Below are 18,898 nucleotides of genomic sequence, written 5' to 3' on the forward strand. Positions count from 1 at the left end.
TGTCGCGAATACACCCTAGATAGATTTCCCTGTCAAATATGGTATTGATCTCGTGGTTGGAAGGAATTTTGAACGGCCACCGTCTGTAATTGCTGGTTTGCTACAAAGATATGTTATATCGACTCTCTCTCTTGTGTGACGTAGGGTAGTATTTCAGCGTGTCAATCAAAATAATTGATTTATGATGAATAATTTTGATTCAATGACCAGGCAGGATATTTAATTTGATAGAATATAATAATATCATTCAAAACTGGCATACTTTTTAAGCAAAATAACAGGTGGGTCCATAAGCTTCCATCAATGACTAGGTTTTTCAATCCAACACAACTACAGAAGACGCACTGGTATGTTCTAACTATAATGATAAGTTTCAGTATGGACGTGGACTGCTGGTTCAATGAGGTGTCATGGGAGTTTACAAATTAATAAGTGAAATATCACACATCGCAGTGACTGGATGAGTATTGCGACTTTGCATCACGCGGTATTATGTGCTAATGAGCTGCCTGATGTATGCTCGGTTGTGTTGGTATTGACGTACTGTTGTTAGCACATATTCACACTTATGTGCGTGTGACATCTTCACAGCTGTGATTGCGAATAGTCACAAGGGCCTGGTCATGCATTTTTGGGATTTCTCGCAGGACCCAGGCAGTCCATCTTATCGCTGCATCCCTTGGTAATGTTTTTGGCTGCTTCGTCGTGATGTTTCCTAGTCCCTATCACTGAAGACTTTCAGATTGTCATGTTTTGACGCAGTGTGGTCATTTCTGGATAAAGATTAGCGATGGTGTCGCCGCATTGAAATTTCCCAAAAAGCTACATTCCAAAATCAGTTCATCTTGTCAAGATTCATTGTCACGTGATTACCCTATGGCTGGGCTTGGAAAAGATTGTCACTTTTCGTGAAATTCTTGGCAACACCAATTTATCGTGACACCAAACCCAAGAAGGCAACACATGAAATAGTTAACAGTCGGTATTAGGTGTTGGAGTCATTCTGAAATGTGAACTTGGTATATTACTAATAAAGGATCTATACTATTGAGTATTGACGGAAATCCATTTTATGCACCGATTTCCAGCGTCACCTACCCCGTGCAGCCGTGCTCAACATTTCGCTTTCCCTTATTGATTTTCCAAACGATTTGCAAAGACTTGAAAATACAGTAGTCTCAATTTATTTTGCAGGCATCATGTCACACACAGAAATTCAGATGAAGAAAAATTTAATGTTAAACAACAAGATTAAGCGAAGTGTTATGGAATGGAAACCGTTAGAGTACTCCGCAGAGCGAAGACAACTCGTGACGTTAATATCAGAATCTCACACGCAAACAAACGGCCCTCCGGATATCCGGGTAAGTTCATCTATACCTGTGGTCAGTCTGTGTTCCTCACAGAAGTCGTGTCACTCAAACTTGATAACGCCACACCATGCTCCTCGCCGCTTCTGTTATCCATTTAGATAAGCCCTTGTAATCTCCGTAAAGCTTGGATCGTAATAGAAAATACCATAGAATTAGTTTGCGCAGTTGATGTGCATTTGAAATGGATTTTCGTCAATTAGGAAACTTTCGCAAATGGTAATGAATCATGCTCGTCAATACTGTAGTATTTTGTTACCCGTAATTCAGCAGCAATTCTTCACTTCTTGACCTTCCGTAATGCTGGCCAATCGCTAGCACAGTTTCCTGTAGTGTTACTGCCAATTTACAAGCTGGCCTGTTCTGAAAATCCGGGATTCAATGCAATTTGCGACAAGAGGGGCTTGTGTAAATCCCAGCTGGTGTTTTCTCAGTCAAGAGTATATGTCCAGTCGAACTGTCTTTTTCATGTAATAAAAATTTACCTTCGGTCAACGGGTCACACTCTGTGCTATGTGACGTGTGTAAGTCAAACTCTGTAAAGCTGTTTGGCGGATCATCCTGGGAATGTGATTTTCACAAGAGAATAAGTCCCTGCCGTTTATGTATCGTATAATCTGATAATCTGATGATCTGACGCTGACGATACACGTAAACTTGACTAGAGAACAAATATCGAAGACCGTTAGGTGGTAGCCGACCACTTTGAGATGACGCAACATTTTGAACTCGATCTCAGTGACCGAGTTCACGTTACGATCAAATACTTGGCGTGCATCTATTATTCATTGACTCACCCACGGGCTACTACGTTAGTATGAAGCGATATTGATTCAGTCTGTACGCTGGTAGGCTATCGCGTGTTTACATACCTGCGTGTTTTCAATCAAATATCGTTTGCGCGTCCTCGTGGACATTGCCTCCACTATTCGCGTAATTTCACGTTGCTGTTGAAGCATCGTGTGCTTATGGCTACGATTTTTTCTCGTTTTTTTTGCGGTAATCTCGACCGTTTCAATGGCACAACGTAAACTTCCGTTACATTTCTGATTGAAGCAGAACTATGCGTCACCGGATATACTCTGCGTCAACTTAATTTCAGCGATGAGATTTGTTTCCGACTCGATTTTGTTTATTATGTGTTTCTACTCGGACATCATATTTGGAATGTGTAATGCTGTGGCAAGGTTTATGTTAGGATTGCCATTATGCAATTCAACAGGCATTAGTATTAAAGAATCTTTGAATTTATAAATCAATATATAATAATTTATAACAGATGGGGTTTCAATGTTGAAACCAGCATGCCAGTGATAGTGCTATGTTTGGTTATTTATAGAAATAATCCTTAAGCCTTGCTTAGTTTAATGCAATCAGCTACACATCCTATACACGCGTGTTTCGGAGTATAATCACGACCGGACATCGAGTTCAATGTTCAACAGTCACCGATAAATTACAGTATTTGTTCAAGGCTGTGAGGGATATTGTTACTAGTCAAAAGTCAGGGATATCAACCGATACCATGTCAATATTACTTGCGGGGTTTTGACAAAAATTGGCTAGAGACTGAGGCATAACGTCATAAATGGTTTCCACGTACAAGCCTACCTTCATTCATGCTCCTGGGTAGGATATTTATTATCGCTAGCTCTTGTTGTTCAAATCATGTTGACCCCTAAATATCGTTCAAACGCCGCTACACAATACGAACATCGTTTTATCTGACAAACATTGAGCGCGGAAATCCGCAACCTCCTTTTTTAAAATTATTACCTGCGGTTTCTACCGGACACGTGTAGCAATTTGGAGCCCGCTTATTTGTTGTCACATGGAACACGTTGAGGTGAAGATTGTGTTTCATCGAAAATGCGGTTACCGATTATTCCAACGTTGCTTCCTTTTCGTAAACTTAAATCGTTCTACCCTCCCTAGAGATTTTCGCGATCAGGTTTTTGAAACCCGAGAAGAGTCTGTGGCGGTGATCTAGCCTAAGGCCTCACGGTCGATGTTCTTACGTTTCGGAATTTGTATTAGATTTCAGACGGGCCCGATGACATTCATAACTTTGAACGAGTGTTTTATTTAGGCGACGATTTATCTTTGTGCCAACATATTGTAAATATTGAAGTGCGCTTAATCACATAATGGGCTTTGTATAAATTAGCGTGCCGTGTGGCGTGCCTTATGTCGTACTAAATCAAGATCGGACGTCTCGCGTGTCCTTTCCTCGATCGTTTCCATCGTGTTTTGTGTTTGAGTTATAACTTGTTCCGTCGATTAATTAATAATGGATTGCTACCAGCGACCGCATATCATACACTGCTGTTTGCGGTTGATAACTAATCGACACATTGTATCGGTTCGGTAAATATGGCGTGATATCGAAAAGTCCGGTGCGGCATGCCACGTAAAGCCAGCATTTTGCTACAATTTGCATTTTGCTGCTGGGATTATGGTGACCTTGGTTTGAGATTTTTGAATTCTCGCTTCATTTCCTTGAAAGTTAATATAAGAAAAAGGAATCTTGATAACGGCGTCTTGAACTGTGAAAATTTCTTGAAGAACCCCGGAAATTTCTATCTGTACGCCGTTCCTAACTTAGATTATGTTCAGGAGGAAGACGGGATGCTGACGATACGATCCAGAGATCCCGGCGCTTCCCCGGCAAGCACAAGCAGTGGATTTTCAGATTTGTAAGTGTTTCTTTTTCTCAGTGTAGCCTATGGTTTCATTTGACCCTTGTCCCTATGTGACGTTGTTGCAATGCATTTAATCGGAAAATATTTGAGGATTATTTGGCGATTACAGGGGCCCTTATTTTGAGGGGCGATGTCACGTTAAACTGCATTGTCGGTATTTATAAGATACGTCCTTGTTTTTGACTTGTTTCCTTCGGCAATGTCAGGTTGTGTAATTGGGAATGGACGAATGAGATGACCTTTTTTAGTTGTCAGTTTACAAATTTTGCTGTTAAACTACTTGAAATTTTTGGCTGTCTATAGTTTTTTATCCTTGTCCGATGTCAACCCTTGGTACAGTAGGGGTGGAGGATTTTTTAATTAGATTTCGCTGCTGTGCTAGTTGCCGTTCTGGTGTAATTTTGAAATGAAACTCGTCAACTGCTTGTTAGAATAGCGGTATGCGGTACTTTCACCATTTGAGACGCGCAGAAACAGAGCATAACCACAAATTTCACCTCCCTCTGTTCTTGATTGGAATTTGGCGGTGTTTCAGGAACCGTTTCCGCAAATTGAGTTTTGATTTGGTCTGAATCCACCGCGATGTTGCAACAGGAGTGATTCTCGGTTTTAAGGAGGACCTCTCTCTGTTTTAACGATCCGTGCCCAAGCCGTCGTTATCGAAACGACGTATTACCGTCCGCGTAATATTACAGAATCAACCAGATGACGCAGGATATCGTAGCCACCGCGCCGGGACCGTCGAATCCGTCGAAATCGCATCTGCGCCACTTTTCCGCGATAATGGAGTTTAGCATAAAGGAGATTATAAAGTTCTGTAAAAAGATTCCTTCCTTCACGTGAGTGCCGAGTCGATTTGTGCGCCGCGAGCACGGACTTGTGTCTCTGCGGCTTCGCAAATGCGCTTCTCTGCGCGGTAGAGATTTCTGTTACCGCACAACGCAACGGAGAGAGTCTTGAGGTCGCTCGCAATACGCATCTCCAGCACTTTGACGAGGTCCTAAAATAACAAAAGACAAGAGCTGTTAACACCCGCCTCGTATACATTTTTATAGAGCAGTACGATAGCGCGCTTGGTAGGTTCACTGCCTTGGAGGCGTTCTTTCGAACGTACCGATACAAGTTGAACTAGCGATTCCCAATTAAGCAGCCTATTTTAACCCTAGTTTTGCCTAAAAAAGCTGCTAAATTTTGAGCAAAAGTGGAACTGGTCAGTCTAATATCATAGCCGCCTGATTACTCCTAAAAAGATGAACTGCTCCGTTACACACCATCTTTGGTCGTGAATAGCCGCAAAAAAATATTTTCGTTGCCTCCTTGAATTAGTGTCATTCTTTTTGACAGGACCTAACGACTGTTAACGCAGTTCGTTATGTAACATTCTGTAAATTCATTGAGGTGTCGGTTAGTCTTTGGACCTGTAACGAACTATCTATTCGGATCAGGGAGAAACGCTTTGATTTTTTGTGACTAGGAAACGTCGCGTGTTTTACAATTGCTGCACCGTGTCACGATTATCGTTATATTTGTGTTTTTGTTACCTTTCTTCGCGCGCGCTTCTAGAGGTGATGCTGCGGTGTAGTTGCGCTTGTACAGCGCTGCATGACGAAGATGTAGTGACAAAGATGACACTCGAGATTAAAATAATTCGGTGATGATTCACGGGATATTTTCAGGCCAGGCGCTCTGCAGCGATCATGCATTTTCGTACGAGAATTAGTCATTCGATTTTCCTGCAAACTTAACCTGTCATCCGTTGCAGGTCTCTGAGCTTGAAAGATCAAATCACACTATTAAAGTCGGGCTGCACGGAGATATTATTTATCAAAGCCAACTACACTTACGACCGGGAGCAGAACGCATTAATGTGCGGCCCGGGGAAGTACTACACGCGGGAATCGTTTATTTTAGGTTTGTTGAATGCGTCGCCTTCATATTTTTGTGTTTACGTACCGATTATGCTGACTTTCGCACTGCACACACGTGAAATTTTGTCGTAGCTCAGGTGAGAGATATTAATGAGCTTGGTGGTGATCTGGCGATTGGAATCATACGTCAGTGTCACCAATTGGTTTGTGATACTTGGTCTATTGTGACAACTTAATTAATTGCCAATTAGGTTGCAAGTGCGTGTTTTTTCCTTTTCTGGCGAATGATCCATTCCCAATTTCAAAGTGCAATGGTATTTCCTACGAAAAGTTGCCGACATATGGTATCGCGAGATAATAAGTGCCCTTCAGCTACTGTGTTCGACGGACACAATTATGTTGTTACTTGCATACGATCTGTTACGTTCGCAAAATTATGTCCTTCTTGAAGTCCGAATTTAATTTCCCTCAGGCTACCGACAGACTGTTCTCATGCGCCAGCAAAATTATGTTTATGTTAGGCTACTTCATATCCGTTGAGATGAAATGTTCGAGATTGGTTGTTTCGTTGAAATGTAATCATCAAGCTATGAATTAACACTATGTGACAGTAGTATCTTGCTTAAATCCTCATACATATATTTTCTGTAAGTTGGAACTCACCTTGGTTTCGAATTACCGCAATGTGGAGAATTATGTAACTTTAGATCGCAATAGTTGAACTCGGTGCGATAGGTGAAATGTGACGTATTTTAGCAAGCCTCCGAGATGATTTTGAGAGATTTTCCGCGATTTTGGTTTTCGTAAATTGAAATCAAAAATTTCCCCTCCGTGTTTGTTTTCAGATGGGATGTTGTCTTTGTTGATTAGATTTATCTTCCGTTTGGGGAATATCTGTGGGGTCCTATCTGGTTATAAATCAATTTGAGATAGTAGAGAATGGTGTGCCCGCAATCCAGAGTGATAATGATCGGGCCTCGAAAAATGATCTCATCGGTTGAGTTTTGATTGGGAGAGATATCGGCATTGTAGATTGACAAATGTCTGGTTTTTAAGGTAATCACTAGGGCAAGTTTTTGTTGCAGTCAAATCCATGGAATGTTGCATTTATTTTTCACAAAAGTTGCGATAAAAGACCACATTTTGGTCGGTTGACTAACAAAAACTTCCCAGTTCCTCTCCCGAAATACAGTTTTTCATCCACATTCTCTGTTGGTTGACTTAAATAAAGTCATCTTTCCGGCTCTGTTCGCGAAATAGCTGTTAGAACGTTACTTCAGTGCTGATCTACGGTATTTCAGTCGAATTTGGCCATGTATTTCACCGAAATTCTCAAAAAACAGTGACTAAATCCAGCGATCTATTTACATATACTTCCAAATATTTTCAGTTAACCCTTACGAGGTAGGGCCATATTTTGCAGAATTGACCTTCACTTTTCAAATTCTCACCGTGGCCCCACCAGGTCTTGAATCTGGGCCGTTCCAGTTTAAAAGTGGGCGGAGTACAGCCCTCTACCGATTCCACCCTTGATCGACACCCCATGACATGTCTGAGGTTTTTTAATAAGTTTAAATAAACAAGCTTTTCCCCCCAAAAAATCTCTCTCTCTCTCAATTTTCAAGGCTGACCCTCAGGATGGCGTCAGAGAGAGGAATGTGATGCTTCAGTGCGTAGCCACTGTTGCCTGGTTTCAAACAAGCCGTCAACCATGGTTGTAAACCGCGCGGTTCGTCAGATATCGAAAATGGAAAATACATACAAAATTTACAGATGGGCGTGGTCAGTGAGTGGTCATCAAGGTCAAGTTCATGATCAAGACTCAATCGGCCCCTATAGTCCGGTTTATGGCATAAAACAACGCGATATGCTTTCTTTTGTCATATCCAACCATTTGCAGGCATAGTAAACCTGTTTATGACTCATATGCGGACTGAATTTGCACTTGAACTTGACCTGGATCTTGAAAATCACTGAAGCGTGACCAAAATTTACAAATACCCCTCAGAAAACTCCCCAGAAAACGTTTTGATGTTTGAAACGGTGAAAATTTACACAGAAAACCGTACATGTCGACTTCTGATGTTCTGGCAGATTTTCCGATAATATTTCCCACTCGGAAAATATCCGGAAGTTTTGGGTGATAACCATATTTTATTTTATTTTTCATTTTTTGTTTATTTTTTAAAGCCAAAATTTTTGAGTAAGGTACCAAATACATCGGAAAAGTCTCAGCTTTTCAAAAAACGTAGTACCCGATGTCTAGGACGTGTCAACATGGAGAAATCGGTGTCGGAGACATGCCATATCATATTTGATACGCCCACCTCGTAAGGGTTAAAAGTTGGTTGCATGAAAAATCGAGAAAACTTACAAAAAGCTGCACGAGAAATCGTAAAAGTTGCAATAAAAAAAATGGACGAAAGTTGCAAAGACTTGCAATATAGGATTCCTTCAAACAGCTTGAAACGGCATTCTACATAACTTCCGAGTATTTAGGAAGCTGCCGGAAGCTGTAAAAAAAGTTGCAAAACTTGCAAAAACTTGCCCTAGTAATCACCTTACGCGCTTCTTTTGCGTGACTACTTTGCAACAAGTTTACAGCTTTGACACGCCCTCAAGTTTAATTCTGACTCGGTGTCTGTGTCAAGCCTAACTTACAACAGTATTGCAGCGAAAGCGTATTTTAATCGCAAGTTTGGTTCTCCAATTCGTTTCCAGGCAGATGTTTCCAAAGTTGCCAATTCTCTGTGGATTATTTATAAAATTGACTGTGATCCAGGCTAATGTCTCATTTTTCTTTGTACATCATTCATCTCCGAGCTCAACGAACTTATGCTGCCAAAGTATTATACTCTCTCTACCTGCAATACTATGTCAACCAAAGCCAAAAGGGTTCTTACAATTCTGTCTACCTTGAGCAGTGTATTGTATTTGTGTTTATATGTATTGAAAGTGTATTTTATGGGGATGCTTGTGAAACATTCATGAACTCATTGGTCTCGGTCCTATTGGCATTACTTGCTCTTCAGTGATAGGAATCACCGCGTAAAATCCACTCAGATACAATACTTTCACATTGTGTCAGTTACTATTTCCTGGGTCACTTCACGGTCCGGTGTTTGAACTCTCTAAACCCGACCTGTTTATGGCCTCGTTCACTGGAAATTCTTGAAATCAGTTTCTCTTTTCTTATCGGTCACGCTTGTTTTCAAGGCGGCATGTCGGAGGAATACACGGACTGCTACTTGCAGTTTCATCACGACCTTTCGCACATGCTGCTTGACGAGTCGGAATTGGCCTGTATGTGCGCCACGTCGTTATTCTCTGGGGGTAAGTACTAAGTAGCCTAGGATTGCTTTTACGTTTCTGTTTTTAATGTCATTTTTTCAATATAATACAGACCGTGACGGACTGGAAAACAGGTCTCTCGTGGAAGAGGTTCAGGAACGTATCACGGTCGCTTTGCAATCTTATACCGAAACTATATACCATTCGCGAGTTCGCTTTCCGAAAATCATGTCGTATTTAACGAGGTTACGAACGTTGAATTGGCATATATCGAAGACGCTGGACAGGATTCAGGTACGTCTTTCGTACGGCGTTACCAGTTCTACCGGTCCCACTGATTTCTCCGCATGCGTGACGATAAACGGCGCTGCTACTAGAGTAGAAATAGATGTGCTAAAATGAGGCGTAAATCGTAGGGGACTGCTTAGAAGTTTCAGGATTCGTCTTTGCGACAATGCAAAGTGACTGATAACACTACAGATCGAGCAATTTTCGGAAAATAGATTCCGTTACCCTGATAGAGGGGCTATTTGTGAAATTGTATACGCTAATTTCACTCACACACGCCAGTGTGAGGAGTAAGTAGATTGATGTGAAAAGCCATCCTACAAATCTATGCAGTAGAAGTACTTCGGCCTATTTTCGGCCAAAAAAAACTGCTAGGCAGAAGTGAAAGCAGGCAAAACCTACCTCATTACTTTAATAAATTAGAAGTACTTCTTTTGTTACCACCTTCAAGTAAAAAGTAAGTATTCCAGCCTTGTTTTGCCAAAAAATACGGAAACTGTTGTTAATCAGAGGTTGTAGTAGTCTGAGATCATAGCCCCTTGAGTAGGTAGTTCTAGTAGGCAAGACCGACTGGTGTATTTTGCAGTGTTGGGATGACTCGAGTCATGACTTGACTCGAGTCAGACTCGAGTCAACTTTTTCGTATGACTTGACTCGGAGCAAAATTTACGAGTCAATTTCAAGTCATCAAGTAAACAGTGTCGATTAAATCAATGAATCTTCTGTATGTTTGGATTGTTCAAGATACGATGGTGTCACTTGTGAGAGCAATCATTCATTCACTGATTGTACGTTACACTGATCCTCCATTGTTGCATCACAAATAAATTGACCGCAAACGAAACGGTCACAGTTTACGTTGTCGTACCAGTAGTAGATTATTCTAATAGCAATGTGTCTCTGTTTCTTGGACGGCTCAATGCTTACGTTGCGCATTGCTCAGTTTTGTCAACCCTCTTGTATGATTTAAATCGAACAAATATAGTCTGTGCGTTTATATTCCTACGGATGTGTAGATGGGTAAGGCTATTGTACAAATGCAATTTGTTTCAACTTCTCGAGGATTCGTATTCGGTCCTATATTTTGACTGATAATAACAGACTATATCATGTAACTGTACAGCTACTCACGTATTCTAATAGCAGTTGTACGTGTGCGTGGGCGATGCGATGTCTTTTTGCATGTTTATTTAACTTTATATTCGTTATTTGACTCAAGATAAATGGCCAATTCATCTGTCTTTCAGACACTTAGCAAAATGTAATGGCTTTGAATCATCACTCATACTTCGAAATTCAATTTGACTTGAATTATGACTTGACTCGCGATTGACTTGACTTGACTCGAGTCAAAATGTGCGATGACTCGAAATGACTCGTGACTCGAAGGTAGTGACTTGATCCCAACACTGGTATTTTGACAGAGTAGAGGCACTTCGTTACTGACCGCCTCTAGAGTAGGAATAGGACATTATGTATTTTTGTTCTTGATGTTTTTGTGGCATATACAATGACTCCTGATGTACAAACACACAAACGACCGTGCATTCATGGTATCCATATGCCGCTGGACAAGGAGGTGCAGCAATAGCCTTTTCTTCTAAATCTTGTACCATCCCTCCATGCTATAACCCTAATGCTGAGCGCCAAGCAAGGAAGCCATGAATACCAGTGTTACTAATAAGGTGTTTGGTCTGACCCGGCCGGGGATTGAACCCACGACCTACCGATCAAGAAGCCGGACGCTCTACCATTGCGCTATCTTGTCGCCACGTAGCATTTTTCCTCTATTTCGCTGTAGCTTAACTGACTCTCTACGTTTTTTTCCAGTCGACAAGCGAAGCCAACGATATTAAGCCGCTGGTATTTGAATGTATGCCCAACGTGTGACTCGGGCGCCCCCAGCAGCAGACTGTGACTCGACTGCTGGCGGCAAGTCCGGGGACCGACTACTCCGCGACGAAAGACTGTAATATTGTGTCGTCCCTGGAAGCGTTTGGACTCGAACGCGGGTTTCCGGCCCGCGAAAAACGCCGAGGGAGACGACAAAACTTTTCGTTGGAAGGGCGAGTTTAACAAGAAATGATCGCCCGCGCTTTTTTTTCCGTTACGGCCGAGTTTCACGCGTGTCACGTTTCATTACCAGAGTATTTATATTATCTCCGACTTGGTGCGTAAATCATGTAACGGCTGATATCGTAATGTTGGCTTGCGTCGCCGATAAAACAAGACTCTTGCTAGCAGGGTTGTAATGACTCGGGTACCAGAAACTGTCTTATGTTTTCAAAGAAACTTGTCTAGTGCGACGAGTACATTACAAATCCGAAATCTTAGCTATCGTCCAAGAGTTTCACAGAAATGAGTTGAGCTTGATACTGAACAATGAACACTATGACTTGTTTCGACTCAACACAATTGGTTACTTGGTTACAACCCTGCGAGCTTGTTTGACGCTTTTTTATCTGTCTATCGTACAGTTCCGTGTTACCGTACGGATAGCGTTGCGTAGGAGGTGCTGTACAGTGCTACTTATCCATGGTTTCGAATGCAAACCCCCACGCCACTTCAGCCGATATTTTCGTCGTCAATCAATGGATATCTGTCGTTGACGTTAAATCTTTGATCAGCGTTCGCAACCAAGGTTTTGTAAAGAAGCTTAACTTATTTTAACCAGCGTTTTGAACGGGTATGTACGTCTCGCGATCACGGTTTGAACTAAATTGCCAAGGATTATAATCGTCTTTGAGTAGTCACTCGTTGGTGAGAAAAGCGTACAGTGTCTACGCTGTTTTACGTTGCGTAGCTTGGAATTGTAGCTCATGAGTAGGGTTGGGTATATTGATTTGTGTGCTCGAGTATTGATTATGAAGATTCGAGTCCAGTAGTCAAGAGTTTGTATGGCACATGCGACTAAGATTTAATTTTATCGGTAAGAAGTATCATTTTGATACATTCATCTGATCTTCTCTCCATGGCGACCTAGGTTTGACTGTATCACAGCATCCAAAACATGAAGCATGAACCGTCACTGGTGTTGGTGTAATGCGTTTTTATGCCATAGTTATGGTCAACAAAAACGAAATTATTTGCGACAAAGTGTAACTGGCAACGCTTAGTTTGCTGTCATGTGAAAGCATCTGCGGCGTCAGACTGTAGAAAACTCTACTGGACTCGTAATAATAATCGAATCAGGTGTAAGGGTGCTCGACTATACCCACTCCTACTCATCAGCCTCGGTGGCTCCTTAGAGTTGTGTAGCAAATGGTTCGCTATCGTCAACTATTCATGGGTTGTTTGGGTGTTTTTTTCTGGGTTTTTGGGTCTTTCTGTACTTTTCAGACATTACCAAAACGGCCCCTCTATGCTCGTAACGTGTACCTGCCTTTGACGGAGACCCGTCTAGCTTCCCGTAACGCAACTTTTGTGAATGACATGCATTTGATGTAGTGTGTTTTATTTTATCTCGATTTCTTTCCAGGGATTCTTTGCTCCTTTGACTAGTCTCGTAATGATGTTCTATATAAAATAACATTATACTATTTGCCTTTTTTCAGCATCGTATTTGTGTTCTTGTCTGGAATAGTCTATCACTCTCTTTTTTCATACGTCTTATCTGTTTTTATTCAAGCGAGGGCTTCTCTGTTCCTGTCCGTTTACAAGTTTGATGTCGCTTGTCGAGGAAACTCGGTGTTATACCGACACAATAGTAGTGATGCGCTCGTAAATTGCTGGTAAGGCCGGTCCGTACTGACAATGTAGCGTGCTTTTCATCCTCAGGTGCTCTCTGGTTTTAACTTTTAGTTACGCTGCACATCCAGCGTTTGTAAATCAAGGTGGTTTAGGCAGTAGGAGTGCACAAGTTACTCACTCTTTCACTTCTAGAATTCTCATTAAGGAAATGTTGCATCTTAATTTGCCGTTACCGTAGTGCATCCAGTATTTGATTGCGGCAAGACATATGCGAATATCCGCGTATTGACCTGGACAACATATATCCACTATCAGCTCGCGTTGGGCTCCATAGTTAACAACAATTATAGTTGTGTCGTGTTTTTAAAGCCTGGTATGGTGTGATCAAACCCAATTCCTACATTGTCAGTATCTGCGTCGGCCTATATTAACGTGTTCGAATTAGGCTGTCCCAAACGGCATCATGCATGCTCTTCCTCTTTTGGCTAGTAGGCTACCAGTGTCGTGTGTGACCTGCTGAACTTTCCAATGGATGACCGTTGACCAATTATTGAGTGAGTGATGTTGGATGCGATACAAATCAATCAAGCAACAATAAGTTAGGTGAATATAAATCGTGAAACGAGTCCAACGGTGCAATGAAGCTACTAGCAAAGTCTGTATTATCCATCGTCAACAAAAAGGTTTCTTTTCTGTAGCGGCGCCAATGGTTTCCAGGCTTTTTCACAGCAATTTTACACATTTCAACTGTATGCATGTAACAAGCAAAAAATGTTTGACTGAGTCAATTCTGTGATCATTCGATCTCTGATTGGTCATGGTTGTTTGAGGTCAGTGGGTCACACAACACTGGAGAAATATATCAGTGTGGAAGTTCCATCTGTTACAGCTGTAGAAAATCGACTATAGCCTGTTATTGGAAACTGCTTAGATTATGTTTCTGTACCTTTTCTGTAACTTAGAGGTTAACACCGACAGGAGTGCTTACTAATTAGACATTATATTAACACGCCTAAAACTACCTCTAGTGGGGAAGCCCTATTGGTGTGTGGGTCGAGTTGAGAAAGTAGACATTGGACCTGTAACAACCTGTATTCGTCAACTAAATTATCACTGCATTTATCCGAAATCTTTGAATCTCTGTTAATAATCTGTGTAACTTATTAACTAGCCCGTGTATGGCAGTACCTATGACGCGCCTTGCGCGTATTGGTAGTGTGTATTTTAAAAAAAACTTCTTGTAATGGATTCTTGGTACCAATCCACTAACGTTTACTGTCTGTGATCCATCAATCAATGTAATTGCGGAGGGATTGAAATGTGTGTGTTGACAAATTTCTCGATCGCAATATTATGAGCAATTTGATCTGTGATCTTGGCTGGATTCTTTCGATTGGTTTGCATTACAGCCATATTTTCGTATTAAAATGGTTGCTACCGCGGTATGCAATGTCATAGATGTGGCGCGTGTTTTATAATTTGTCGGGAGAGGGTTGGGTCAGTGGTTCTCAACCGTGGGTCCGCGAAGCATTTTCAGGGGTTCCTCCGAATTTACAAAATGTTTTTTTGTCATTATAGAGAAATCACGATGCAGTTTCGCTACTTAGCTGCTAAAACTTCATGACTGCCATACGCAGAATGGCCGTACGAGATGAAATATTCTTCTGTGCAAATGTTAATTACCAATAACGTACTAATTAGGGATGGTGTGAACGTGAGGTTCACGTTCGCGATCTGTGTGTGAACCTCGAAAATCTTGAGGTTCGCGTTCAGAACAGAACCTTGGTAGGTTCAGCACTGTGAACCTTTATCATATATTACAATTTTCACTTCATTATAACATCTTTGGTTCAAATTTTTTGCATTTCAACTGGGGGCCACTCTATGCATGGCGCTGGCAGCAAAAACAATCAACACTAAACGCCTTGACAATCTCAAGAATTTAACCTGCTTTACAAAAGTTTCCTCGAAATATCCAACTTTCCGTTTGTGAATATTTATTAGTGCTTGACCCGCAATCACACAACATCAAGAGCAGGGGTTCTCAACCTGGGGAGCGCGGGAGGCTCTCAGTAGGGGCCCCAGAAATTTTTGTCAATGTCTGTATAAATTGTGAGTAAACATGTGTTTCACAACTATTCTGAAGGGACGATTATTGAATATTAAACTTTAATTCGTATTCTAGAAAACTTGCCAAACTCAAACTCCAGCAGTCGCGGTCAGTGGAGTATAGGCTGACTTCTAACTTCATTTGAGCAAATTTTTGATATTCTTTGAAGATTTAGAGAAATTCCTAGGTGCAAGTCATTCATTACTTTATAGCTTTGGCAGTAGCCTAAATCTCTGTGCGCTAGGTAGATGTTGTTGATAGCTGGCGAACTGCACTGCCTAAAACAGACTTAGATGCAATATAGGTTGCCCGGTTTCGCCCTCAATTTGCCAATAAATCAACACAATTTAATTCATTTCCAAAACTGATGAAATTTAGCATGGCAGGACAGAACGACGCCGTGCTCTCTGTAGTCACTACCAGCATCAGGTTTAGTCTCAGTGCAACCTACCTTGAAATTAATTGATGTCCTTTTCAATGTTTTTTTTGTTATTTTCAAACAAGTTTAGGGAAGTTTGTCAGCAATGCAAAAGACTAAACAACTGGAATGCGGATTCAAAATTGGCGTAAGATATACCTCATGTATACTATTAGATCAGGGGTGGGCAGCTCGTACGGCCGCATGCGGCTGTAGAAGGGAATTTGTGCGGCCGTCGACGCCTAATTCAATTAGTATGTGTTGGCAGCCGTAGACATGCAAATTTCAATTACGAATTCACTCCCGAATTTTCGAGAGATTTTATTTAATCTTGAAATTTTCTTCGCGCTCCGCGCAATTCAACAAGACTTCACTTTTCGATTTTAATGCAGTAGCGCCCTTCTTACTTGGAGCAGAAATGGGAATCCTCAAGAAATAACAATTCATTCGCGGCTCTGAAAAATTTTCGCGCTCGGCGCGACAATATGCACTCCCAGCAACTATTCATAACATGGCCATTGGCCACTCGTGATTTCGGTGCGCACAATAGGCCGTTGTGAAAAGTAGAATAGTCAGGAGTTCACCGGGAATGGATATGGACAGTTTACCATTAGTATTTTGCGTCCAGATCGTTCATTGCGGCTATGCCCTGGAATGCGGCCTTAGGCTACATAAGTAATCGAAATGCGGCCATGATTAGCAAGAAGGCTGCCCACCTCTGTATTAGACGATGTGCTCATTTTGACATGACGATAAATGTAAGGGGGCGCGATTTTTCTTACCGTCGCCAAGGGGGGCGCGTGTCAAAAAAGGTTGAGAACCGCTGATCAATAGCGAAATACACTACATTTAGTCAGCGAATGGTGCTTATTCAACCAATCAATGAGATTGATATCGTTTTCTGATGTGAAAATCTAGCAGGCGTACGGGGTCAATCTTGACTTCATATACGTTTACTGTATCATAAAAACCAAATCCGTGCGATTGGGGTGTTGGCTACTGCTGCATTCCTCTATAACTTGTTAATGGGTTAAATCGGTAGCAAAGTATAGAAACCCGTTTTACGCTCAGCTCAATATCGATATAGCAATACTCAGACGCCGAATACATTGTCCGGTAATGCCTTGACCTAGACCGTTAAGGCAAGTCCTCGTCAAAATTGTTGGCAAAACGACGGAAGATATTGATTTTATGGGATTATTATATCATTTGATTGTCTCAATTGATACATTTAGCGACGTTTAAAACGTCAATATGTATTTCTGCATTGTGGCATTATGTGTCCCGAGACGGCGCCAGGTAGGCTATCGTGTACAAGTAGGGGAGATGCGGTACCGATGGATCAAAAATTGTAAAATGATCTCTGGTCTTCAAATCTTCAGCCGAGTATAGCAGATCTTTTGCTGTCTCAACACTTCGATACAAGCTCTACCTATCGCGGATATTTAAATGAATATCCACCATTTCAAAAAATATTCATAAACGTTTAAAGTTTGTTGCTCGAACGTGCCATCGGTCCCCAACCGGTGGGTCCAAAGGCACACGACCATGGGACCTGAGCCACACGCTCAAAAACTCAAATTTGTCAACTTCTTTTGTTGTATACTACAAGCTAAGCTACAGCAAGCCAATGAATAATGTTTCGTCGCGACCTTCAAGAATAAAATAGATTATATCAACTCAAATGTTGGCATAAAATCATGTTTTGATTTACGCCTGGACTTACAAAATTCATGCCACATACATATCACCCGCAAATCGACATTTTGACTTTCAAATACCTCGCAATAGCCATAAAACGCCACAGGTAACTATGATTTACAGCCTATATATATGTAGGCGAGTTTCTGTTGTTAAGTGATTAGTTGGTCCATCTATTTTGCTTGATTTGGCTATGGTACCGTAGGTCCCCCACCCCATAAATATTGTCATTGACTTGAAAATAGTCCACTCGAGGATGGTATTGATTCAAAAAATATGTGCCATTATATACCCTAATACAAGCCCTATACTTCACATCAAAAATTACGGCGGGTTTGTTAGTCTGAAAGGTGATATAGAAAAATGCAAATATCGATCCAAATTTACTTTACACCCCCTAAAACGTAAATCATTCGTCACAGACCCCATAACTCTCGCAGGTCGATTTTTTTTTTGCATGTGAGGAAAGATTCCGTCAGCATGTAATTGTAGACAAATTCACGGAGTGTAATCATGGAATTATCATGGATAATTTTTCAAGTATTTTCGGTCCCAGTGATCCATCGGTACCACATCTCCCCTACATCAATATATGCTATCACTTCATTGAAATATAGGGTTGAAATTAGCAATATGACGTCACGTGACGTCATGAGGTTCGCGTTCACACAGAACCTTTCAAAAAGGTTCGCGTTCACACGAACCTGAACCTTTCAGAGGTTCACACCATCCCTAGTACTAATACAAACATATTGCTATTTACAGCTGTTGTGTAGGGGTTTTGGGAAAAATAATGTTTGCAAAAATCTATATTCTGTGATGATACATAACCGCTATTCCAGAATAACTGCATTATGGACTGCTAGCTTAGAATGGCTATTGGCTGGACGGTATAAGTTCATTAAAAATCTGTTTCTCAATTTTGGCGGCATAAAGTGGTTCGAGTCCGACTCCAGAACCCTACCGTACCTTAGAGTTGGAGGTGTATCTAGGCTCCCTCCCGTCTCAACCGTGTAGCTGTAAGCGGTGTCTTATAAAAGCCTAAAAGTGGGCCGTGTTATAAGTCGGCAGCTTCGGAATCAAAATAAAGAAAACCAGGGTTGTAACCAAGTCATAAGTCAATCTCACTATTATAGTTTTGACTCGAGTCAAGGCGAGTCATTTTCAATTCACCACCGAGTCAAGTCCGAGTTCAAGTCAGCGAGCAGAAGGTCGATTCCGAGTCATGGTATTATGACTCGAGTCGAGTCCAAGTCATTGTGTTGACTACCAGTTTTCCAGTGTTCTTGTTAAATCAACTTTTTATATCTCTGGTTGGAGATATCGAATGGCTCGCTTTTATAATATACAACTTTTTCTCGTTTTTAGCAGTTTCTGATTGTATTTACAAGTGCCAGTACCAATAGAAGAAATCCCAATAGTGTTGTTACTTTACTATTCTTCGAAATTACAATGAAATG

At 41.3% G+C, this 18,898-nt stretch overlaps 1 protein-coding gene across 3 annotated transcripts in view; it reads left to right on the plus strand.

Moving 5' to 3' along the window:
• LOC145444901 (nuclear receptor subfamily 1 group I member 3-like) overlaps positions 1-14,666 on the plus strand; it is a 31,446-nt gene extending 16,780 nt beyond the window's left edge. For all 3 annotated transcript variants that reach the window (XM_080322961.1, XM_080322960.1, XM_080322962.1), the window contains exons 9-15: positions 1,195-1,364; positions 3,987-4,066; positions 4,768-4,911; positions 5,835-5,983; positions 9,157-9,273; positions 9,344-9,525; positions 11,350-14,666. In XM_080322961.1, coding sequence (XP_080179087.1) covers positions 1,195-1,364; positions 3,987-4,066; positions 4,768-4,911; positions 5,835-5,983; positions 9,157-9,273; positions 9,344-9,525; positions 11,350-11,409 — 902 coding nt within the window. In that variant the 3' untranslated portion in view covers positions 11,410-14,666. The remainder of the gene's footprint in view (positions 1-1,194; positions 1,365-3,986; positions 4,067-4,767; positions 4,912-5,834; positions 5,984-9,156; positions 9,274-9,343; positions 9,526-11,349) is intronic.
• Positions 14,667-18,898: the final 4,232 nt, after the last annotated feature.

The sequence above is a fragment of the Botryllus schlosseri genome, chromosome 8 (assembly GCF_051294905.1).
Source record: "Botryllus schlosseri isolate E-star chromosome 8, Bs_hap1, whole genome shotgun sequence".
NCBI classification, from domain to species: Eukaryota; Metazoa; Chordata; class Ascidiacea; order Stolidobranchia; family Styelidae; genus Botryllus; species Botryllus schlosseri.